The following is a 24,870-nucleotide window of genomic DNA, read 5'->3' as shown; positions in this document are numbered from 1 at the left end:
CGTGAACCTTTAACACTCACATCAGCATTGTCCAATTTCTGTTTCTAGTAACTGAACTGTGCAACTAATGAGGTAACACAAAAACTAACTTCTCTGTAATCCAACAGCCTAAACCCGGTTACAAACATCAGATGAGATCTTCCCCAATGTACGGAACGTGAGGACCGATAGTTCCTTCCCTGTCAGTTCATGTATATGTGTACCTCTTCCAATACATCACACTGTGTGCGTGTGTGTGTACCTGTGCATGCATGCATCTGTGCGAACACAGGTATATGGGGTGCCTGTGGAGATCAAAGTTTCTGTCAGGCCTTTTTCTCTACTGCTCTCCACTTTCCAATTCAGCTGGTCTAGCTAGCCAACTTGCCTCAAGGATCCCAAGTCTGGGATTTCTGGTGGGCCACCGTGCCTAACCAGCTTTTTATGTGGGTGCCAAAAACCTGAACTTCGTTCTCACACTTGGGTAGCAAAGCTCTTCATCCACGGATGCATCTCTCCACCCCTTCCATACAACACAGTCCGGATTAACCTGGCCACTCCTCTGCACCCAAATCTGCACCTCTCGAGGGAGACCATCCCCCGTTCAGTTGTAATGGACTCCTTCCAGGTAGCGACTGCTTCCACTGAGGACTGCTCACATTTACACTGAGGTTATCCTGACAAAAGCACTAGAGAACAAATCTTCTGGTCTCCCTTCCAAATAGGATGGATCCCAAGGCATAATAGAATCTCAGCTTCTGGAAAAACCCTCGGTGAGGAGGTGACTCAGAGGTAGATTTCTGGGTCTATAAAAAAATGCACCTGAGTTCCTTAGTGGGGGTCAGATAAACATCTATGAACACGAAAACAACTGAGAACCCCGGCCCGAGGTGAGGGTGGGTTGTCCCATCCCAAACACTACTGTGCTTCTCTACATAGCTGGGCAGCTTGTTCTTTTTCCTGTGACTGAGCAGTGGGTCAGGAGGCACTCTCACGAGCGTGTAGCTGCAGCACAAGGGCTACACGCGGGTATCAGCACCAGTTTCAGAAGTGGGGGGAGAAGACAGAAGCATCCATTCCTTCTGTAAACAAACTGAATCAGATGAGTTTGAGTAGCACATGGTTATCTGCTGTACCTAGAAAGCTGATTAATGGGGAGAGACAAGGGGACGGGAGTGAAGCTGAAGAAGGAAGAACCTGAGAGGTGGGAGGAAAGGGCAGGGTAGGAAGAGGAGTCCTGGTTGGAAGAGAAAGTTGATGAAAGAGAACGGTACTTGGACAGCACAGGCACCAGGCGAGGAAAAGCCAGCCTTGTTCTGAAGAAAAGAGGTAGAAACTCCCACTGTCTTTCCTCCTATTTCACACTCAGGCGGGAACCTTCAGTCTCACAGGTCAGTGTCCACGCAGTTTATCTGCCCTCCATTCACAGTAACAGGGCTGCAGAAGGGTGTTTCCCACTCCCCTGTAAGCCAGTTCCTGTAATGTGTTAGTCCTGTCACAAGAAGTCTTACCTGTGGGCAAGTCTTTGAAGTAAATTCTCCATTTTACAATGTGATCAATGTGCTCTGAAATTTTAAATATATTCTACAATATAAGGACTGATACTTCTTGGAAGGAAAAAAAGACATCCACCACTGTGACCAAGAAGAAAACTGTATTAAATATTCCTATTTGGCTAACATTTATTGAGTATAATACACGGCACTATGAGATAACTATTTTTCCTATTAGATGCACAGCAAATCTAATAATCTATCACTCCAAATACTTTTTTAATGATCTATTTATTTAATGTATATGTGTATGCCTGTGTGTGTATGTGCAGGTTCCCACAGAGCCATAAGACACTGGATCCCTTGGAATTACTGTGAGTCAACTGATGTGGGTGCTGGAAACCGAACACCAGTCCTCTGCCAAAGCAAGTGCTCTAACCACTGAGGCACCTCTCCAGCCCCTCAAACACTCTCTACAAATACCTTGCATCACTCTAGAAATAAAATCAAGAGGTAATTCTTAAGCCAGGTGCGGTGTATATGCTTGGAATCACAATACTCCCTCGGGAGGGTGAGGCAGAAGTATCAAGTGAGCTTGAGGGTAGCCTGGGCTACTGAGTAAGAACCTATCTTAAAAGAAAAGGGAGGGGGGGGGGAAGCAATACTTTAAGCTTCTGTATTAAAGCTATCTCAGTTATTTGAAATGTACACAAACAAATAACAAACGCACTTCCAAAAACACTTGAATAAATGGATGGCTTTGTCATATGAAGAAAAGAAGAGATACTGCAGTCCACTGGACGTTCAAATGGTATCACAGAAGTCACTGCTATCATCCTAAGATTATGCCTCAAAACTGCCCATTCAAAAGGGTCAAGAAATTGTTGCTCATCTTATAAGCAAGGTAAACTGAGACTGAAGACTTATGCAGTTCAACTCTCCTTTGGTGTTAAAAGTCAAATTTATTACAATAGCAAGTGTCATGATTAAAAATGCTGCTTAAAATGATTGAGTATCTAAATAATTTTTCTAATGTAAATACTAGAAATGACAACTTTAACAATTCTGTATGTACACAAAATATTAAAAACATAATGCCATGCACAAGGCCAGAGAATAACATTGCACACTGTCCACTGTCCTTTCATCCCCTGGTCCCAGCATCACACCAAACTGGCCAGGAGTGCTGATTCCTCAGACCACAAGCCTCAAGGAAGCGTGCTCTGAACACTCTGCCAACATGCTGCCAATCACTGTGCTTTAAGACCGCTGACAACATCTTCGTTAGGTGGTCATAGTTTTCACTTCCTTCTCCTGATAGGTCCCAGATAAAAAAAATGAGCTAGAAAACTTGTTTATAACAAGAACCAACATGTGATCCCTGTTTCCTGTGGAGGTGACATCAAGTTTAATACAAAGGACAAAAAGTGCACCAATGTGTAAATTCAATAAAGCCCTCATCCTCTGCTTACTTTTGCTTCTCATATCCTTTCAGGAAAGGTCAGAGCCACCAACAAGAGCAAATAAGAATGCTAAGGAGTTGGGGGTGGGGGAGGACACTGGAAGGGAGAGTATTGCAGAATATTTGAAATGTTTAAAAAAAAAAAAAAACGAAAATCCCAACTGTTCTATTTTACCAATGAATACTCACGAGCCAGATGCTAGGGTGAAAACCTGCTAGCTCAGGGAGGCAGAGAAAGCACCCAGCTGACGTTTCTACTCAGCTGACATTCCACAGGAAAAAGCCCAAAAAGATCACTTGCTCAGCTGACAGCCCAGGAGGTAAAGGCCAAAACCCAAAGCCAAAGGCTTTTTAGCTCAAAGCTCAAAAAGCCCAAGAGCTAGAGAGCTAAAAGCTCAGAAGAGCCAAAAGCCAAGTTGCTGAAGAGCTCAAGAGCTAAAGAGCTGAAGCCCAAGAGCTAGAAAGCTAATAGCTCAGAAGAGCCAAAGACCAAGGAGCTGAAGAGCTGAAGCTAAAGAGCTGAAGCCCAAGAGCTAGAAAGCTAAAAGCTCAGAAGAGCCAAAGGCCAAGGAGCTCAAGAGCTGAGGCGCTAAAGACTCTTCTACTTCTCCCTGCTGTCTTAAATACCTTCAAAGTCCCTCTTACTCTTCAATCCCTGTCAGCTGGCTTCCTGCTCTACTTCTTGACGTAGGGTTAACTTTACTAAATCCTGTGTACACAAAGCTCTTGGATTAAAGGTGTGTGCTAGGGCTGGCTGAACCACACCATAATCATCTGCTTACAATAAATAAAAATTCTTGGATTAAAGGTGTATGTTAGAGCTCAACCACACCAAAGAAACAGGGTTTTATAGTTCACAACACTGAAAAAAACCTTTTGGATGTGGAGGTCACATAAGTGGTTTTGGACTGTCAACTCTCAACTTCTCTTATCCATACCATCCTCAAGTTGGGTAGTGCATCTCCAAGTTATTGGTAAAACAGAACTCCAAGTGGACCCTGGGAGATCCAAACTTAGGGCTTGGAAGGTCCTAGGATGGTCTCCCTGCCCAGAAGTGTCTCCATATTAGCCTCGTTCTAGAGTCTTATACAACCAGGCTGAGTCTTCCTATCTGGTGAGGACATGGAGGCATGGAACCTTTAGGCAGGTGCAGGGTACTAGGGTACCAGGGTTTCAGAGGTCATCTTCTACCACCTGAATGCAGACGGCACAGGCGTCTTCCATGTTGCTCAGGTAGCAGTCAAGGTCATCAATGAAGGTGCACTTGAGACCCAGGGGTTCTAGTAATCAATAGGCCCTTTTCTTCCAGGCAGCAGGTGCCCTTGATTTGGGGACCAAAGGACTTGGGGAATTCCAATGTTCTTGCCCAACACGATCATCTGCAGCATGTTGGGGAAGCATGGCCTTGCGAAGTTTTGTGGTCTGCTGGCTGGAGGGGGTGTTTGTCAGCAGCACCAGGCAGAAATGCTGAGGGAAGGCGATGACATCTTTGTCCACCAGTCCCAGGTCCTCCCTCAGGAGGGTACGGTTCAAGCTGATACTCTTCTCCACACAGTCATTCTGCTTTCACAAGTTCTTCTTGGCCAGGATTTGGGAAATGGCTCGGACAGCCTTCCCATTAGAAAGGAGCTGCTCTGCTCTGCCATCTTCACAAAGGGTCACATCCCCGTGGTGCTCCTTCTGCTTCTGTTCACATAGCTGTAGCCTGCCCTGGGACTGGCCAACAGCATGCAGAAGCCCTTCCTGTCATCATTTTTTGTCATTTTCAGGGACAAAGCACGCGAACTCATCCACATGGCCGGTCATCTACCAGTCTGAGGAGAGTTCCACAGGGGTCTGCACTTGCTGGACACACAGGAAGTCCTGCAAAGCCTTGCTCATGTCCAGGCTTTCAGAACTTGGGTATAAGCTGCCACCAATGAGGACCCTGCCTAGTGGAGTAGTCTTTGCCTTGAGCCTTGGCAGGTGGGGACACTATTAGGTTTCCAATGGATCTAGGCTGGCCACTGGGTGGTCCTCTAGTTTGTTGAATCAGGGAGCCAACACCAGGACTCAGGAGTATTTCATGGGAAAACCCAAGGGGAGTCAAGAGTGAAAGACACCATATTGTGGGGAGTCTGAAGATAGCACAGAGCCATCTCATCCTGTAGCCACTTGTCCTGGCAGCCGGGGTCCTCACAGACAGAAGCCACCTGCACATTGCTCTTCTTGCTTCGTCTTGTCACTATATTCACAAAGCTCTGCAGCTGCAGCTCCTTGCATAGGTAAACCTCTAGAGGCAGTTAGGTGCTAGGCAAGAAGACATACGGTGCCACTCAGAACATCACTGCAGAGAGCAGGGTCTCTGCGATTGACCGGTCAAGAGCCTTTTCCACTAGGGAGACAGAGAAGGAGATCAGGCCTGAGAAGCTGGCAGATGGAACTCCATGGCTTCTAGGTAGAAAGAAGGTAGATCCCTAGGTTTATCAAAGGGATCCAGGGCATAGACAGGCTTGCCAGGTCCCACTACTTATTTATAGGCAGAGGTGTGCCTCTCTAGCACGAGCAGGCTCTTGCCTTCATCGCCTCTTCTTCAGAGGTATGGAGGACAAGCTAGTAGTTCTTTAGGAGGCTGGTGGGACCCTCCACAGTCATCTGATACAGGGTCTGCATTTCTTTGACAACCTTCTGCTCGCTGGACTGGTCATTGAGCCGGCCGGTGTCACCAGGATTACAATTCACGAGGAGGATGGCTCTCCAGCCATTTGGGCCCCACACCATCTTTTCTTGGCCTGCGTGTCACTTGGCACGCCCAGCTGTCTATGTCAAGAGATGTCTGCCTCCAGGGAGAGCTCAGTGCTGGTGAGGCACAGCACAGCTGTGGCCATGGGGACCAGCACCTTGTCCTCGTCACGTTGGGGCTGGGCGACACCATCTTCACTCCTGCCTCTGTGTGTCGGGTCGCTGGCTGCCAGACTACAGCATGTGCCTTCTCAGTAATGACTGTGCCGGAGATGTGGAGCAAGACCCTGGCAGAGAGAGCCACGGATGACGAGGGACTCCCACTTCTGGGGTACACACCCACTGATGCCCAAGGTGATTTCGGTGCCCACCATGCAATGGTGGGTGGGGCTGTGTGGACAGACTGAGAGTACTCTGGCAAGGCCACCAGAGTAAGTGCCTAGGGCGTTGGTGCCACCTTGCCTTCCTCTTTAGCAGGGTAAGGAATGCTCCAGTCCACTCCCTTGTTAAGGGTTCAAGGTGAGCCTGCTTTTCTCCCTGGTATCTTCAGGAGTGAAGGGGGGCAGTGGGAAGAGGAAAGACCCTTTCAGCCTGTGGACCCCGTGGGAAACTGGAGACACGTCTGGGCAAGGAGGCTAGCCCAGGACCTGCCAAGTAGAGCCCCCAAGCTCCACTTACAGCTTGGAGCTGCACTGTACTGCCCAGCTTGAGGTGGTATGGATGAGAACAGTTGAGGCTTGACAATCCAAACCAGTTAATATGACCCCCGCCTCCAAAAACAGGTTTGCTTGGTTTTTTTTATTGTTGTTTTGTTTTTGTTTTTTCGAGACAGGGTTTCTCTGTGTAGCCTTGGCTGTCCTGGACTCTCTCTGCAGACCAGGCTGGCCTCACACAGAGATCAGCCTGCCTCTGCCTTCCCAAGTGCTGGGATGACAGTGTGCATTTCAAAGAACTGTCTAACCTCCCCTCCACTTAACGCAGGGGCCAGTTCCAGCCCAGCCTCTCTCCCTGTACCCAGGGGGGCTTTTTGGTTATTCTGTGCAAACAGCCACTGCTTTTGGATGATGAGGACTTATCTGTTCCCTCCTAAGAACAGGCCCCTCACATCTGAGCAACAATACAACATGTTAGAAACAGCAAGATCTGAGCCCATTCTCAACATGGGACAGGAAAACTTTTTTTTTTTTTTGCAAATGCACATACAACACCCAGAAAGGTGTTGTGCCAAGTGGTTGTGCCAAGGAGAAGACAAGGGAGCTATGATAATTTTTCTTCCTTTATGACGACACTTCTCTCGCTTCAACAGGCATGAGACAAGTGTGGAATCTCATCAAACGCACCTGGTCTGATGGGGGCTTCGGATCCCACATCCCCGAGAAGCCACTAGCTGATGTTGATGCTTCGGATGGATAAAACTCCCTCTGAGGTGAGTATACAGCAGGGAGAGAAAGCCAACTCTGGGATGTCAGATCTGTCCCAGTGTCTCTGACTACCCAAGCGCATCCCAAAGCAAAAGGTTTGGACACCCTGGGTAAGCAAGTGGCTGTCTACAAGACCATGGTAACAGTTGAGTCAATGCAGTGATCTGTTTGCCAGGAATAAAACTCATCTTTTGTTTACAACATCTTCCCTAAGATGATCATGATATAAAGGTATATAAAAAAAAACCTCAGCATATTAAAGTCTGTATGAAAACACCACGTGCACACATATACATACAGTACAAACGCTAAGAAACTCCATGCTTTCCCTCCGAGTAAGGCGCTACCACTGTTCCCAACTGAAATCATCTCCTCTTCCAAAGACAAGGAAAAAGCCTTGAATTGTGAGGAAAATGACAGCGTTGCCGGCCAGCACGAGGCCGCAGGCTCCCCACTTGATCTGAAACACAAGAGAAGGATTATGTCCTTTTCACATTGTCGTCTTTGTGAGTCTCTTAGTCTTTGCATCAGAAACCCCCACTGAAACATGACACAAGGCTGCTGAGACGGTGAGTGGCGCCATGGGTGGAGGACAGTGACCTCCTGTCACGTGTGATTCCATGATGCTTGCTAATTAAGTCTAGTGTCGTCCTAACATCCTTTCTATGAGACGAATCTCTAATTGTTCTTAGTTGATAGTAACTGCCTCAAGCAAAATACAGTCAGCAAGATTACAACGTTAGGTGCAAAGAGTTCCCTCTTTCACAGAGGACAGGAATTAGAAAGTTAGACATCTGTTTGCTTCTTTTCTAGGCAAGACACATGTTAAGCAATAACATGTTTAAATGAAAGGGGCAGTCCAGCTGGGCAGATGGTTCTATTAAGGAGACACAGCTAGGGATGAGAGTACCCTCTAGTGGGCATTTCTTTTTCCCTTTCTGTTTCAGGTTCACCAAACAGCCTCAATGCTGAAAACAGGAACACTTCCAGCAATACTTAAGCTGACCAATGAGGCCACAGCCACCCCGTGATCAGGGCATCAGTTCCGCATTGCTTAAGTAAAGTTCAAGCTGACACAGCTTGAGGGGCTCTGGCTTAGCAGACTGCAGCAACCTTTCTGGCCTCACTCTCAGTACCTCTTCTTTGCTTCCTCATCCTGCACCTTTTTTTTTTTATCCCACACACTTTATTTTCACACTTGGGTGCCGGTCCAACAGCCTTCTCTACTTTAATCAAAATCCTATTTGGTCTTCAAGGCCCATATCAAGCAGCAGCTGGCATTTCTCTCTCCAGGTTACTCCTACAGTATACTTATCATTGCCCTCCTCATAGGTAGTATACTTTAGCATACATTTTCATCAGGCCACCACCATGTTCTTGGAGTGCTGACCGTATTGAGGTTTTAATCTTGGCATTTCATAAAAAGCAAATGTTCCTAAGATATTTTGATGCTAAACAAATAAGGTTGCATATAACTGATAGCCAATGTGGTCGGCAGATAAAAACAAAAAGTGGGAGAGTCAGAGAACATCAAGAAACTGAATAAATTATAGCACAATGTTTGTTTTCCAGTCCAGAAAAAAAAAAAAAAAAAAGCCCACACTAGGTGTGGCTATGTCATTCACTAGATATTCCTCACTCTATCCCAGAGTTCTTAAGAAGTAAGTCCCTGGTTCTACTTTGATATGGCCTTTCTTTTCTGTTTGGGAAAGCATTATTTGATTGTCTCAGTGGATTGCCCCACTGTTTAAGAGGCAGGAATATAAAAATGACTGAAGAGAATAGCTTAATACAGAAAAAGCAAGAAGTCATATGGTTTGACTAAAAACCGTAAGAGAAACAGTGAGAAACTCTGAAAATATGACTGAGACACTAATGAATCTCCAATAGGAGAGAGAAACTAAAACCAGAGCTGGCTTCAAGGAAAACTGAAGCCATGACAATGAACTTGAGGTGGTAGGCACTGGCCTTTGAAGCAAATCCTGACCGCTGAGTAAAACAATAAAAAACAGAACTCACCACAGCCACGCGAGCAAGAATAACAGGAAATCCAAAGGCAGAAACGACAATCCCAGTTGTGAAGAAATATGCCAGTTCCCGACAGGCACTGCTGGTCGCATCAGAGTCATATGAGACCCTTTTGGCAATGAAGTAGGGGATGGGAGAGATGACGTAGAAAATCAAGACGAACAAGGGCCAGTAAACGCTGTTGTCGGTGGAACCCAAAAGAAAAGTTACATCTTAACTCAAAGGCATACTATTGTTTCAACATCACTATTTCACATGTCTTAGTAAAAACATTAATCAATTGTGAATATTAAGACATGAGAATATTTCTACCAGGCACAAATAAAGTTAGAAAAATATTACTTATTCACTAATATATATGCAGCTTATGTTAAGAAACAACTATACATTGTATGACTGAGAAACATACATATTTTTTTATAGTAAAGATCTGCAGTACTGGGGACCGAACCCAGGACTTTGTACATGCTAGGCGAGCACTCTACCGCTCAGCTACATTGCTGGCCCTGACCAGCAACTCTAAGGACGGGATGGTCAAAGGCCACCTCTGCTTTCCCTATAGAACATATAATGCAGTGGCTTGCGCACACTAGCTTCACGAAGATCGTTTGAGTGCATGTATGCATGAAAACTTCCAGTGACTTAAAACGAGACACAGACAAGGCTTCTCATCTGCTGCCTCATGTTTCTTCTATCCATTCTGGACTGTCTCGCCCTCATTCTCTTCACCCACAGCCCGTGCAGCCTTTGCCCTGCTCCTTGCACACTCTCTGATGTCAGGCCAGCTTTGGGCTCTTCTCACCTGCTAGACAGTTGAAGCTGGGAGATCCCTTCTAGAAGGTGACCTCGGGTGATCCTCGCTTCTAGCACCCCTTTCTAGCTTTCTGCATAGCACCATTTGGTGTCTTTGTGCTCATCAGAACAAGACGTGATTTGTCTTAGTCAATCTCCATTTCTCTCCAGAGCCTAGAATGGTATGTTCCATTTGTACTTGTTGAATAGGTTGAGGGGGAAATGGAAGCAATGGAAATGCATATTTGCTCACTAGATGCACCCAATCCCACCTTTATTACAAAAGATTACAAATATAATCTAATGCAAAGGAGCAAACCATCTGCAGTTGCTAAGAATTGCCGCTGAATTTTCAACTGTGTTTGCCCTATACTTTCAAAAGTAATCTATCATCCTTGCCACCTTCAGTTACACACCCATTAAAGAGCACACCAGCCAGTCATCATAATAAACACATGACATAATGACACACATCATCACTAAGCTGTAATCATGCAGATCCACCCACACAGCGAGCACCCCCGAACAGGCTGGGGCGAAGCTACTGATGCAGGAAGTCAGGAGATAACCAGGAAGCAAGAAGGCAGGGACCTCCGGCAAGCAGACTCAGGATGGACATAATCAATGTGGGCTCGTTTGAAACTACAGAGATTATCAGAATATATTTCCGAAACCAGCAGAAAACACTGTTGCAAGGAGCTCCTGGGTGATATCAGGACAAAGCAAGCTCCAGAGAAGGGACCTGTCACCTGATGCCTCTCAACAAAGAGCACTGCTCTCTCCCTGGACTACCGCGGCAGTTTTCTGAGGCACTAAATCTAGGAGACTGTCCCCATGAAGAGTAAGAGTAAGAAACAAGAGGACATCTAGTGTGGAAGCAATCTTTTCCTACACAACTTTTAAACATGAAAAGGAACATCATTTACTAAATGGGAAGACCAAAGACTGGCAAACTCTTTTCTGTAAGAGACAAACAGAAAACATGAGTGGTTGGGCGACCACGGGTCTCGGCCTCACCTCTACACTCCTGCCACTGTGGTGCAAAAGCAGTGACGATGGTCCCAACAAAGCCTTAACCACAGAAGCAGGCAGCAGCTACACTGTAGTTTACCAACTGCCGATGCAGACGGGAATCCCAAGTTACTGTTCCTGATGGTGGTAGTGATATGATGTGTGCCGCTCTCACCTTACAGAGACGCAGTGCATTACAGGGAATTCAGACACGTGACTCAATTAGTCATGGAAGGACACAGGGCTGAGGCCAAGAGCCACAGCGGGGAGCCGAATCCTCGTCTCCTGTCTACTGCTGTACAGTCAGCAAGGTTGCCCCCGCTCTTAGGCTCTGGTTTCCCAGGCAGGAAGGGGAACAGCATATCCCTAAACGAGAATACGGCAAGAGCTGTGCAAACTCTGAACAAATGTTTTTGCTTATATCATGTTTAAACAATTTGTGTGATGGCTTCTAAGTCTGTGACAGATCTGAACTCAGCAATGTTTTCCTGGTTAGATTTTTGCCAACTTGACCAGAGCTACAGTCATTTGAGAAGCCAGACTCTCACTTGAGAAAATGCTTCCATAAGGCTGGCCTAGAGCAGCAGTTCTCATCCTTTGGGTTATGACCCCTTTGGGGACTGCATGTCAGATAGCCTGCATATCAGACATTTATATTATGATTCATAACAGTAGCAAAATCATAATAATGAAGGAGCAACAAAATAATTTTATGGTTGGGGGGTCACCACAACAAGAGGAACTGTGTTGAAGGGTCGCAGCACTAGGAAGGTTGAGAACCACTGGCCTACAGGCTGGCCTGTGGGGAATTTTTGTTGTTTTTAATTTATGATTGTTATGGAAGGCTGGTGCCACCCAAAGCCAGTTGTGTATAAGAAAGGAAGCAATGAGGAACAAACCAGTAACCAGAATTCCTCCAGGGCCTCTGCTTCAGTTCCTGTCTCCTCCAGTGCCTGACTTGAACTCCCGCCCCGACTTCCCCACATAATGAACTACAACTGTAAACTGAAGGGAAGCCTTTTCCCCTCAGTTGCTTTTGGTCATGGTGTTTTATCACAGCAATAAAAAAACCCAAGACAATGGTCACAACAGATGGCTCCAGCTGGTGTTAGTCACACATGTTAGGTTGAAGCCCTTTACCTGGGCAGCTGGCAGGAACTCATTTGAGCCCCGATATCAGTAGATAAAACCTATTGCCACCTGCACGGTCCATTTCCACGGCACCAGGACCCAATTTTGCTTCATCTCTTACAGTGGCCCCTCAGGATCCTCCGGCTACAGTCTCAGTCAGCACGTTCCTACCTAGCCTCACGTTTCAGCTAATGCCATTTGTTTTCCCAGCTCCTGCTGTCTGGGCCACACGTAATCTAACCTGCTCCACAGGGCCTACAAAGCCCCAGGGAGCTGGCTCTACATGCTTGACTATCCCCCTTAGCGGGGTATAGATGAAGACTGTTCCCTTTGCCTGTGATGCATACAAACTCTTGTTGGTTGGTGAGAAATGCATATGTCTGCTTTCTAAGGTCTGTCCTCCTCCGGCCTCTGCACTCTTCTTGTCTCTATTAATTGTCCATCTCTCCCTCCCGACTACAACAGCAAGCCCCTGGGGACATGACTCATTCTCACACCCCCAGCTGCTCCAGATTCAGTGTTTAACAACTGCTTATTAAATGAACACATCCATTTCTTGAAAAAAGGTCTTCTCTCTATGAATACTGGTATCTGAAGGGGCTGAAAGCTCAGTCTAGATTTCACTAACTCATGCATTCGCATGGGCTACCCTGACCAGGCTCTGCCAGTAACAGTAGCGGAGACACAGACAGAAGTTCCTCTGAGAGCTAAGGAAATGGCTCAGTACGGTAAAGCGATTGCTGTGCAAACACAGAGACCTGAGTTTAGACCCTGGCGCCCAAGTAAAAAGCCTGACGCAGCGGTGCACACCTGAAATCCCAGCACTGGGGAGATAGAGGCCGGAGGATTCCTACAGCTTGTAGCCCTGTCTAGCTAAATGAGCAAGCTCCGAGGACACTTAGAGACCTTGTCTCAAAGGTGGGAAAAAGATAAGGTAGAAAGGAGAATGAGGAAGACACATTACAACTGTACAGATGCATGGGCTCACGCATAAACACACACACACACACACACATACACACACACACTAATAATTTCTTTTTTCAAACAACTTACCCATAGTCCTCCAAGGCACATCCCAGCATAAGAAAAGTCAGCCCAATTGCCCCGCTGAAGGATAGTGCCACAAGAGCTGTGGAAAACACAACTAAATGTTAAAGGTAGTTGTTCAGAGGTGCAGAGTCCAGAAACCACTAATGGGCATTGAGTTTTGTTCAAGGGAAGACAGAATGCTATGGGACTAGATGGCAGTGCTGGCAGCATGACCTTGTAAATATGACAAAGCCAATGGAAGTTTACATTTTAAAAGGTTGAGTCTATATGGTATATGAATATATCTCAGTAACAATTTTCACTTAAAAGGAGACATGAGGGGCTGGAGGGGTGGCGCAGCAGATTAAGGCACCGGCTACCAAGCCTGAGGATCCAGGTTCAATCTCCAGGGCACACATAGTGGAAGAAAAGTACCAATTCCTGCCAGCTACTCTCCTAACTTCCACAGGTGTGCTGTGATATGCACACCCACACACATTTTTTTAAAATATAAAATCTAAAGAGAGGTCACAAATTTAAGCAAATGTAGCAGTTCACTTATTTCACTAATTGATGCCACATTTGACTAGCAAATGAATACTACTCTATGACAGAATGTTTATGTACCTTTTAAATTCACATATTTAAAATCGTAACTCCTTGTGAGATGGCCTTAAGAAGTAAGACCTTTGAGTGTGTTTTGTTTTGTTTAAAAGGGAATCTCCCAATGTAGTCCATTCTGGCTTCCAACTCGAGATCCTCCGGCTTCCACAGCTCAAGAGCTGGGATTATAGGCAGGCACAGGCATACATTCAGGCCATCATTACATCCAGATGAGGATGTGGTGGTAGAGTCATTTTCACAGAGTCAGTGTCCTTTGCACGGGAGAAAGAAACTACAGCTCTCTCGTTCGCTCTGTCTGCTCCTCGATCTTGGGCTCCCTGGCCTTCAGAACTCCGGATTAAGTGGAACTACCCAGCTTGTGGTTCATTTGGTATAGTAGCCCAAAGTGATTAAGATAACTGCCTCTGTCCACCACTTTAGAAGCGCACGTGGAAAGATCTCTAGCCATTGCAGGAACCCGCCCCTCCCTACCACACGGATTCTCTTTATACTTGCCAGAGAAGGACAGTCAGCTGAGCTTGTCGAGAACACCAGTGGGGTATCAGAATACCACAGGTTATTCTGATACCTTCTAAACACTGACTGCTCTCTTTCCCTAAATTATATTCCACATGGCTTCCATGTGATCTATACCCTTGATCACGTGCCCAAAGCACAACTACTTCAGGTATTGGAAGAGCGCTTCCACGCCTTCATAGGAAATGACCCCCATCTAGTGGCCCCTGTATTAAGTATCTGTTCCCCACACGCGCTGGCTACTCACACCTGAACGTATTTTCCCTCTCCATTTTGCTGTGGGACAGCCTGTCAGGTTGACTCTCAGTCAACAAAATGGGTTGTTCAGATGTCACTTCTGCAACCAGTTGACCACATGACCCCAGGCTGCTGGCCCTCTCTGTGCCTAGTTTCTTACATGTAAAATGGCCATGATGGTCCCACTGCACTGGGTTTATGGAAATTAAATTAGATACTCTATACACAGTGCTGGACAAAGGGGGCTCAACCAGTGCTGGCTACGGCAAGTTGCCACTCACCTAGCTATGTAATTTGATAAAATGATAACTCAAGCACACAGGACGCTGAATCACCCAAAATTTCCTCTGAAAAATCCCTAGTATAATTAGTACGTAACTAATGAAGATTTCTGTTTCAAAGCCATCTCTCAAAGTTCAAAACCTTATTTCTGCTTTGTGCCTTAGAGTCCTGCGTGTGTGTATTCAGAAATTGTATTCTCTGTCTACCCCCTCTTTGTAACGTGTGTATATGAACGATGTAGGAGGAAGCATGTGTGCTATCACACATGTAAAGCGGACCTTCTTGGGAACTCAGTGCTCCCCTTGAACCTTCCCATGGGTTCCTGGGATTGAAGCGAGCTCACTGGGCTCACATGGCACATACCTTTACCTACTGAGCCATCCTGCCAGCTCACTGCCATTTCTGAATTTCAGTAGGAGCTAACAGACAATTCAGGTCTATCCGTTGTCTCTTTACACGTGACCTCTGCAAAGCTGAGTTCAACCCAAAGCTCCCAGCAAAAGGCTCCAGCCCACAGTAGAGCCTCGGAACTCTGCTTCTAATCTGGACTACTGTGCCCACAGAGCCAAAGCCACAAAGGACCTCACTCAGCACTACTGTCTTCTCTGGAACTCTGTGCTGCTGTGTAGGGGCGGCCATTGTGCCCTTCCTCCCGCCTGCCTGCTGCCAACTGAGCATCTTCTGATCCTTCCTCCACAAAGAGGAGCAGGTGACCATGTGTCGCCCTCTGTGTTTCTCTTCAGAGCCTGCAAGTTGTCCTCTCCCTGGAGGCTCACGACAACCTGACCCTACTTCAATCCTCCCCACCCTGCCTCCAAGACCCTGACAAAAAGAAAAGCACAAGATGTGGCCTGCCGTGGCCCCTGCCCTGGTCATATGAATATATTCTGTTCTCTATCCAACTCTTACAGAGCCCTGTAGATTCAGCTGAAGTATCGCCTCTTCTGTCGGGCCCTGCCCCCATGAAGTGGCCATCCATGTTAGCTTCACAATGGATTTACGAAATCAAGGTGTCGGTGTCGCCTGGGCCATTCTCTCTCCGAAGGCTGTAGGGAACAAGCTTCCTTGCCTAATGCCCCGTGCTGCTGGAGTCCGTACTACCTACCGATGGCTTGCAGCTATAACACTCCAATGTCTGTTACTGGTTTGTTTTTTTAATTACTTACTTAAGTTTATCTATTTATTTATAGGTGTGTACCAGGGTGGAGGTCAGAGGACAGCTTGTAAGGGTTGGTTCTTTCCTTCTATCGTGTAGGTCCCAGAGATCAAACTCAGGTCTTAACGCTTGGCAACAAGCTACCTTGTGACCCTCTGCTTCTGTCTTTAATTCTTTCCCTGTGAGTCTCTATGTACAAATGTCCCTCTGATCTGAAGGATCATAGAAGGCAGTTCTACCTCGGTTTGATAATATCTGCTGTTCACAAATAAGGTTACACCCTTATTTGGCATTAGGGAGTTACAACTTAGACATTTCTTTTAAAGGGCAAATTTCACCCCACTATCTTGTCTCTATGTCCCCAACTGTCTCTGAGCACACCTCATTTACTCACATAGCAATGTAGTCCTTTGAAGCCATCAACTCAGTATAAACCTCTCACTTATCTCTTATCCTAAGTCTCCAGTATAGTCTCTTAGTAACAGATTACCTGCAAAGTTTTTACTTTGCCAAGTTCTTGTCCACTTCATAGCCTGTGTTCCTTATCACCACACAAGCACATTCATACGTAAACTACTGTTACTATTTTGTGCTTTCTGGTCATGACTAAACACTCTGGAGTAGCAAGACACCGTTTTCCATGTTTTCTGCACTGCCTTCCAATGGATATAGTATACAGTGAACACTGCTCAAGTAAACCACGTTTGCTCAGCTGATACAATAGAAGAGTCCTCCAGAAATGGTCAGCTATGTCTGTTACTAGCTGCTCACACAGAGAAAGCCATACAGCACCCGCAAGAATATCCACTGTGTCCATCTGGACACATGTTGCTAAGTGGGAAGGTCTTGGTGGACAGTTTTCAAGGAAAGGAAGTCCAACACAGAGGCAAGTTAGTCTACTCTGTGCGGATGATCAGAAGTCCAAATAACAGGAAGCCTTCCAATAACTTCATGCCTGCGCAGACGGCCTTCATACAGATCAGGGTGGTAATTTTATCACCATTCAAGAACAGAAACAGCACACCCACTTCTTTGTTCACAGACAGTAGAGAAAACACTCAAGAAAGTCTTGTTAAGATCCCACCTAATACTCTGAAGAACAGAGTATTTCTGGTTACTTTCCACAGCTACACGCCCGGAATTAATTCTGCCCAGCGAGAAAACCCTAAGGAACAACAGGATCAAGTTTCCAACACCCATCCTGGAGACAAAGGCTCCTCTGTAAGCCACAGGAAACTGCGGAGGGCAGGAAGGTGAGGATGTGGGATCCCGGTGTGACCCTCGGGGAGCTGAGAAGCCCGGGGGACGACAGTGGAACACACAGCTACAAAGGAAGCCCTGGCCAGGGGTCTGGTGGGCGTGGGCGCGAGCTTGGTGGGCTCCGGGAAACACCTCTGCAGCACACCCTCACCCAGGAGGACGGGGTTTGCAGCAGCCCACACACTCAGCGAGCCGCGAGCCGGACTGCTCGGAGCCCGGAGCGACCCCACCCACCGGCCGCGGGCGGGGGTCGCGGAGTACCTTTAACGCCCGCCATGTCCCTGGAGCTGGGGCTGCCGCTGCTTCCGGCTTTCTCTAAAAGCCGTCCCCACCCAGGCCAGCCAGGGCCGGCGCGCGAATCCAGGACACACCCCGCCCCGCAGGGACCGCCCCCTCACAGCATCAGCTCCCCACCCAACCAACGGAGCCTCGCCCCTTCGTCCAGGCTCCGCCTCCTGGTCTTGGGCTCCGCCCTCGCCCCGGGGGCCCCCGCCCCCAAGCGCCCAGCCCAGCTCTCGACTAGGTCCCGCCCCCTGGTCCTTGAGCTCCACCCTCAGCCTGTGGTGCCCCGCCCTCAGAAGGCCACACCTCCATGCCGAACCTAACTTCTACTGGTTACGGACTCTGCCACTCACAATCTCACACCCAATTAGGCTGGAATCTGTCCCACCAGCGCTCAGCACTTCCTGTACGGGTCCCGATTCCCTGGTCCCGCCTCCGCCGCTCACACCCGGACTCTGTTGACCCGAATTCCTGCCCCTCGGAACTTGGTTCCAGCAGTTCAAGCTCGCCCAGCACCGTCCGTCTGGCCCAGAACTCCGCTCCTAGTCTCAGCACCCTTCCCACTTTCATTACCTCAGAATAAACCCTTCATTTTAACTCCTCAGGGGTCTTGGAAATCCCAACCCCCTCCCCTCAATTTGGGGACCAGACCTCCCTGGTGATTTGGGGCGTAGACGCTGCCTGAGGAGATTCTAGACTCTCGCCTTTACCCTGGCTGGATTCTAGGAAACTTGCCTGAGAAATCAGGTGGAGAAAGTCAGGCGCAGGGCAAGAACGGGGAGAAATTAACTTCAATACAGGACTACACCCCACGCTTACCAGGACGACTCTTCCTGTGTGCTTGCGTGTTTTTCTGCAACTGTGTAGCTGGCGTTAGCAGGGATTGGGGGAGAGTGACGGCACCAGAAAACAGGCGCAGAGGCATCCCTTCCTAAGATCTTAACTTTTGCATAGATTTGCTGGCTTTGCTTTGCTACAATAACATTTTGTGTAAACTACCGTGTCCGTCTATCTCCTTCAGTCATTACAGACTCTTTGGGTCTGAAGTTCTCCTGTGTCCTTAACTAAAAAGCTATTATTTGCAACTTGGGTCAGCAAATAATAACTAAGGCCAATTTTCCCTCCCCCAGAGCCATTTTCTTTTTTTTTTTTTTTTAAGATTTATTTATTCATGTATTATTTCTACAGTTTTCTGCCTGCACGCCAGAAGAGGGCACCAGATCTCATTATACGTGGTTATGAGCCACCATGTGGTTGCTGGGGTTTGAACTCTGGACCCTTGGAAGAACACTCAATGCTCTTAACCTCTAAGCTATCTCTTTAGCCTCTACCATTTTATTCTTACCTTTTTCATGGAAATCTTCATCTTAGGAACCATCCAGTCCAAAATCTCTTCAGAAGGGATAGGAACTGTGCCAAACAGCTCTTTAGACAAAGTTAGAAAGACAAAAACCACGAAGTTCTAAAAGTTCTAAACTTATAAGAAAAGGGAAAAAATACATGCTCAGATCACTAAGACCTCGTGTACAGTAAGTGATTTTGAGAAACATGTTTGCATAACTTATTACAATATAACTGGTTTTCTGCTTTATATTGTTAACCATACTGTCACCACGACAAAATAAGCCACTGTACCATTGTAAGTGTGTGTAGGATAAAAGTGTACATAGGGTGTGCAGTGTCAGGCATCTGCCAGCATCATAGACAATATACCTGGTGAAAATGAGGGATTGAGGAACCACCTGTAAAAGCACTCAGAAAACTGCTCCAACCGGTAGGTTTTCCCACCTTAAATAATTAGGTTGCAGGATGTTAAATATCCCATTCTCCTCCCATCCTTAGCTATCCGTGAAAGGCCATGTAGAAGGGTTTGCCAGAGCCATCAGAGGCACTGTGTAGTGTGAATCCCCAAGGCTTGTCGAGAAAATACTGAAGAATGTTAAGTAGGGGAAAGAAGGGGAGGAGAAAGATAGATGGAGAGTGACACCTTATGCATAGGAGGGTGTTGAAAGCAACTCACTGATTTCATATTATTATACATATTGCCTAGTGTCTTGTCAATAGTATGTGCCAAAGGTTTGTTAAATTAACTGTGGGAGCAAAAAAAGGAAGGCTCCCTTTCCCGTTCATAAAGTTTCATGGCCAATAACACTACACCAAAAGACAGATGACAACAGAAGAATCATTAACAAATTTATTTGATCATAGTTTTAACTGACATGGCACCCTGCAGGTTGAAGCTGACTCATGTTGACATCTGTGTGTGCTGTGCATTCTTCCATGTAGGTTTGGTGAAGCATTTGACAGCCATATAGAAATATGATAGGCCAAAAAGAGTCTGATCTAGCAGTAATGGACGAAGAAGGAAGCCTAAAAAGGTCTGTCTATTCACATTCTTCTTGGTTGCTTCCTTCCTTCCAGATATGACAAAACGTGCTTCCTGGAATAGTGAGTACCCTTTGACCTACAATCAAAGAAGGTGAAAGAACTTCAGATGGTCAACTCTTATCGTGAAAGGGAGGAGATTAAGGGTGCTTTTAGGTTTTATGTCTGGCTTTGGGGAAAGGGCATGGTTTCTATGACCTGCCGTGGCAAAGATGAATTCTGATCTCTGTGATCTGCCTGGAAAAGAATGAGGGATATGAGACAGGAAGAAGGGAGAAATTTTGCTTCTGGGAACTTCAGTTTGTAGCCATTTTCTGAGTCGTGACATAACAAATATGAGCAACTTCACTATAGACAGTGTCACCTCTCCCTAGTCCATAGAAAATGCCCTTCTCAAACCCTAGCTCTTCCATGGAAGACCACAGCAAGGCATCACATCTGCCCCAGAGCAGGCTCTAAGGTCAGCCCATTGTAAACGGAAGCTGGCTATGACACTAACAGAAATCAATAAGCAGATCTCCCCTCCTTGCCCACAGCTATCCCATTTACAGAACCTACAAGCATCTGCCATTTTCCACACCCAGATCTCACCCCACCCCAAGGAGACAGGAAGAAGTACCAAGGGACAAAGTGTTTCCAGCAGATTTTCCTATTCCTGTATTTATTTTTAAACTTGAGGTCTCCCTGTACTTTCAGCTCTGTAGTCCCTCTAGTTCCTTCAGTGCTACAAACTGTTATCATTAACAGCAGCAAAGAGTTATTGGCCAGCATCCGTGTGATAACGATTTACACACGTGGTGCCTAATTCTTCCACTGAAGAGTTGTGAGGAATCTGTTTCACAAATGATGAAATCAGGACTCAGGGTTTAAGGTATGCGCCAATATAACAGATTTTAAGTGGGGGAAAAAAAATCAGTATTCAACATATATCACCATTCCAAAAACTGCATAGTTTCTTTTTAGGAAAGGAAGGAAGGAAGGAAGGAAGGAAGGAAGGAAGGAAGGAAGGAAGGAAGGAAGGAAGGAAGAGAAAGAAGGAAAGAAAGAAAAAGAAAGAGAAAGAAAGAAGCTCTTTATTTGACCTACATATTCTGACCTGGTGTTTCCAACATGGCAACTGACCAGCACTAGGGTAACTTCTTCTGGAATTCAGCTTTTGTGCTGACTTCTTACTAGGTGTGTTCTCACCAGCGGCACTGGTACTGACGTGGGCCTCCAAGACCAGTGGTCCTCAACCAATGAGTCGCAACTCCCACAGGGGTTGTGTATCAGATATACCAAATATCAGATATTTATACTACGATTCATAACAGTAGCAAAATTATAGTTATAGAGTAGCAATGAAATAATTATGTGGTTGGGGGTCAAGGCAACATGAGGAACTGTATCAAAGGGTCATGACATTAGGAAGGTGGGGAACCACTGCTCTAGATACACGAGCACAGTGCTCTGATGTAGTGTGTCTACAAATGGGCACATGCTCTCTCCATCCTCCGGAATGAAAATATCCAACATTTCTGTTCTATGGTAAAGTCCCAAACTATAGATCAATCTCTCCAACTCAGCACAGAAGCATGAGGTTGAAAATGCATCAACATTCTAGTGAGGAGAACAGGAGGTCTATGCTAATTCCTCTTGCAGCACAGTATTCATCAGACATGAAGTGTGTGTGTGTGTGTGTGTGTGTGTGTGTGTGTGTGTTTGTGTGTCTGTCTGTCTGTCTGTCTCAGGACATGAGTGATACTGGGAGATAAAATTATAAATATAGAATCTGACAAGATTCTACATTTGAGGCAAATGTATTCTGTACTTTTCACATTCTTTCCCCTTAACAGTCTTTATAAGCAAATCAGGTTAGAAGGTGTCTTTCAAGTTTTTCATGTAGACCTTTGCATTTGGTTTGGACTGTTTTGTTGTTGTTGTTGTTTGTTTTAAGATCTATTTTACTTCAATCATGTATATGGGGAAGGTGGTGTGTGGACATCAGTGCAAGTGCCTGTGGAGACCAAAAGAGGCCATCCCCTCCCTCTACAGCTGAAGTTACTGGCAGTGAGCCAGTGTGGGTGCTGAGAACCGAAGTCAGCTCCTCTGCAAGAGCAGCATGCGCTTTTCGCCACCGAGTCATTGTTCTAGTCCCTTGTGTTCCAACAAGTACAAAAGTAACATATATTTCTGCAAGTATTTTTATCCTTTTTAATATACATTACAAATATTTTAGAACAATGACATTTTGTTGTGTTTAATGTATTTACAAGACAAAAATATATTACAATAAATATGAATGAGACGGCAGATCTGACCAACAACAAGCTATCACAACCAGGTATTTTAAAGGAATGCAGAACCCAGCGGTCTGCATATAGTAAGAGTTTTGAGATAGACAGAATCATAATGCATCTGGGAAAGAAAGGTGGGAAACCCCCAGATTTCAGCAGGGGTTCTTTCTCATTGCTAATCGCATTACATTTAATGGTATTTAAACCGTGAACATTAATGAGCTATGCAAACATGATATAAAGCTAATATAGTTCTATCATTTCAAAATGTACATGACAGCCACATAATATCCTCTTAATTATTGTCATTATATACTGTAGTTCACACAATATCTACAAATGTGAATGAGGCAAAATAAATAAATAAAACAGGTCACAGCAACATGTCTCACATTCCAATCTTAAATAGGACAAGCACATACCGGGTCAGACATCATTGCAAATACATTAATAAATAACACCTAGGTTGTTATGGTTACTTTGAACAGTTTAAAGCTGTATATTCAAAAGAGAACTTTTTTTTTTTAGAATTTCACATTATCAGTAAAAGGTAAAATAAATAATGAACTTTTATAATTTAAAAAGAAAGAGAGCGAGAGAGAAGAAAGAGATCTATATAGAACCAAAAGTAGTTCTGACATGCTGCTTTTCCGGTTCAGTTTGCCACAAGAATATTAGAACAGAAACAAACGAAATGATTGTCCCTGAAAAACAATTGCTGAAAGTTTTTCACAATATTGAGCGTGAACCCTTTTAAGATTAGAATGGTAATCTCTTTGACCACCTGCCTTGTGAATGTGTATGTGCACATTATACATATACATACGCGTACATGGATAGATAGATGCCGCACATGTGGTCCCTGGGAGACCTAGTGAAGTCCCAGCAGTCTAAGCTGCTTACCCTGCCAAGTGAGGAGCACTGAGCACTGGACTAAATTCCAACCCACTGGAGGTCTGGGAAAGTTTCGTTCTTGCATAGTTTTCACGCGCAGCCTACTCCTCAGAAATAATCCCAGAGGGTCCAGGCTCACTGGGTGGGTGGGACTCTGGTTCCTCAGGCTTGCAAGCTATCTGACTGGATCTGAAGGCACACACAGCTCTCTCCCCAACCAAACCCTTCTCCTAACCACTCAGTCTTATCTCCTGTTTTTCCCCGTAGCTTGCAATCACCAGAACACCAGGTCTGTACGAACTGTGACTGGGCCAAACTGCTTCACAAACTGTCGCCCATGAGGAATGTTTTCTTGGCTAAGCAAAAGAAAGAGCACTAAGCCTCATGGCAGCAATTAGAATGGGCTCTCAAATAGGTTTGGAGTTGTGGGAGTGGTCAGAGATTTTCTTTAATCAACCACAGGTTTTTAAAGGGGAAAAGAGCCAGCAGCCCAATGTCTTGACCTGGAATCAAGATTTGACATCTCAAGGCCCCTGGGTTTCTTTAGATATCATGAGCTTGGGCCTGTAGCTCATCCAGGAAAAGTTAGGGCTAATGCCTAAATTTCTGCATAATCACCTCCCACCATCCAGCAACTTATAGAATTGTTAATGGTCTTGACCAAAAGACACACACGAAAAAAGCTAAAGGCTCCAGTAAATTTCCATTTAAAAAATACTTGGTTGGTGATATTCCTGGACTTTGTGTAAAGCCATTGCTCAAATTCCATCTTTAAAAACAAACGCGCGCGCGCACACACACACAAATTCCTAAATCAATTCCTTAAAACCATTACGAAATCTAGTTACCATAACATCCATTCATAAATCTTGATCTCAGACAATGAGATGGCATGCCATAGCCTTGGGTGGCCTCTGTCTCATTTCCCCAGGGAAAATGCTGGGTAGGCTTCCCAAGGGCGGGCTGGAATGTCAGAGCTCTGCAAGATCAGCTCGCTCGTTAGTGTTCCCCTCCGTGTTATGGACTTCAAACCAAACATTCACATTCCTTACCATGAGAAATGAATTCACGAGGAACTTAACGGTTTAGTACTGGAAATACATTACTGGAATTTTTGGTTCATCTGTGAAAATCTCAGAACTGTGGTACACACTAAACAATAACACAGGGCTGCAGCCAGCGTAGAAAAGCTCACAAATTAATACAAAGGCTTTTGGCCTTGGTTTTCAAATTCAGACCAGGCATCATTTAGCTCCATGAAAATCATCTTCGCATACTGCTCATAGGGCTGCCCAGTAGCCTAGAGAAGACACAAAACACAGTTAGATACCATGGGCCAAAATTAAACATATTAAATTCCCTGAGAATGTGGATGGTAATTAAAATGCTTTTTCATTCAGATGTTCCTTTTTTTTTTTTATAGCCCATCTACATGGAATTAATTACTATGCACTGCCCTGGGAACTTACAGACGGAACAGAAACTCATCAATAAGGAAAAAAATGGGAGCCTCATGGGCAACAAAAGATGCACCTCTTTGTTAATGACAACCCTGTCTCCGTATGACTGTATTTCCAAACTCCCCTTTTCTAGTTTCTGTAAAGTTAAGGTCTTTGAGACTCATAATAAGGCCGTTTGCTAATTTCTCTGGCTTCCTATTACTCCTTTGACTGATCAGAGTCCAAGTATTAATGTTGTGCCCCATTACTTATCCTCTTTAGTCATATGGAGTGCGAAGAGATGGGAATCATTGATGGATTTCAAACATACATTCCCAAAAGCACTGCAATCACAGCTTCATGTCACATGTCTGTTACAGTCCATAGGACAGCAGGGTGACCCATGTCTGGCTGATGTACCTCAGTCTGATGCACTGCTGCAAATTACA

At 45.6% G+C, this 24,870-nt stretch overlaps 2 protein-coding genes and 1 pseudogene across 6 annotated transcripts in view; all 3 read right to left on the bottom strand.

The window, feature by feature from the left end:
- Window positions 1-1,614: 1,614 nt before the first annotated feature.
- On the bottom strand, window positions 1,615-6,029 carry LOC110559043 (protein-arginine deiminase type-6-like; annotated as a pseudogene).
- On the bottom strand, window positions 2,415-17,530 carry Leprot (leptin receptor overlapping transcript). Its single transcript, XM_060365978.1, has 4 exons — window positions 17,407-17,530; window positions 13,095-13,170; window positions 9,096-9,282; window positions 2,415-7,536 (listed from the first exon to the last, which is right to left on the bottom strand). Exons 1-4 carry the CDS (start codon window positions 17,420-17,422, stop codon window positions 7,420-7,422), a joined length of 396 nt encoding a protein of 131 aa, XP_060221961.1. The 5' UTR covers window positions 17,423-17,530; the 3' UTR covers window positions 2,415-7,419.
- Window positions 17,531-21,991: 4,461 nt separating this feature from the next.
- Dnajc6 (DnaJ heat shock protein family (Hsp40) member C6) overlaps window positions 21,992-24,870 on the bottom strand; it is a 151,276-nt gene continuing 148,397 nt past the window's right edge. For all 5 annotated transcript variants that reach the window (XM_060365974.1, XM_060365977.1, XM_060365975.1 and 2 more), the window contains one exon: window positions 21,992-24,282. In XM_060365974.1, the coding sequence (XP_060221957.1) occupies window positions 24,181-24,282 (102 nt within the window). In that variant the 3' untranslated portion in view covers window positions 21,992-24,180. The remainder of the gene's footprint in view (window positions 24,283-24,870) is intronic.

Source organism: Meriones unguiculatus, chromosome 12, assembly GCF_030254825.1.
Source record: "Meriones unguiculatus strain TT.TT164.6M chromosome 12, Bangor_MerUng_6.1, whole genome shotgun sequence".
Taxonomy (NCBI): domain Eukaryota; kingdom Metazoa; phylum Chordata; class Mammalia; order Rodentia; family Muridae; genus Meriones; species Meriones unguiculatus.
Note: the sequence above shows the minus strand (reverse complement) of the source record. Positions and strands in the feature narration are given on the sequence as shown.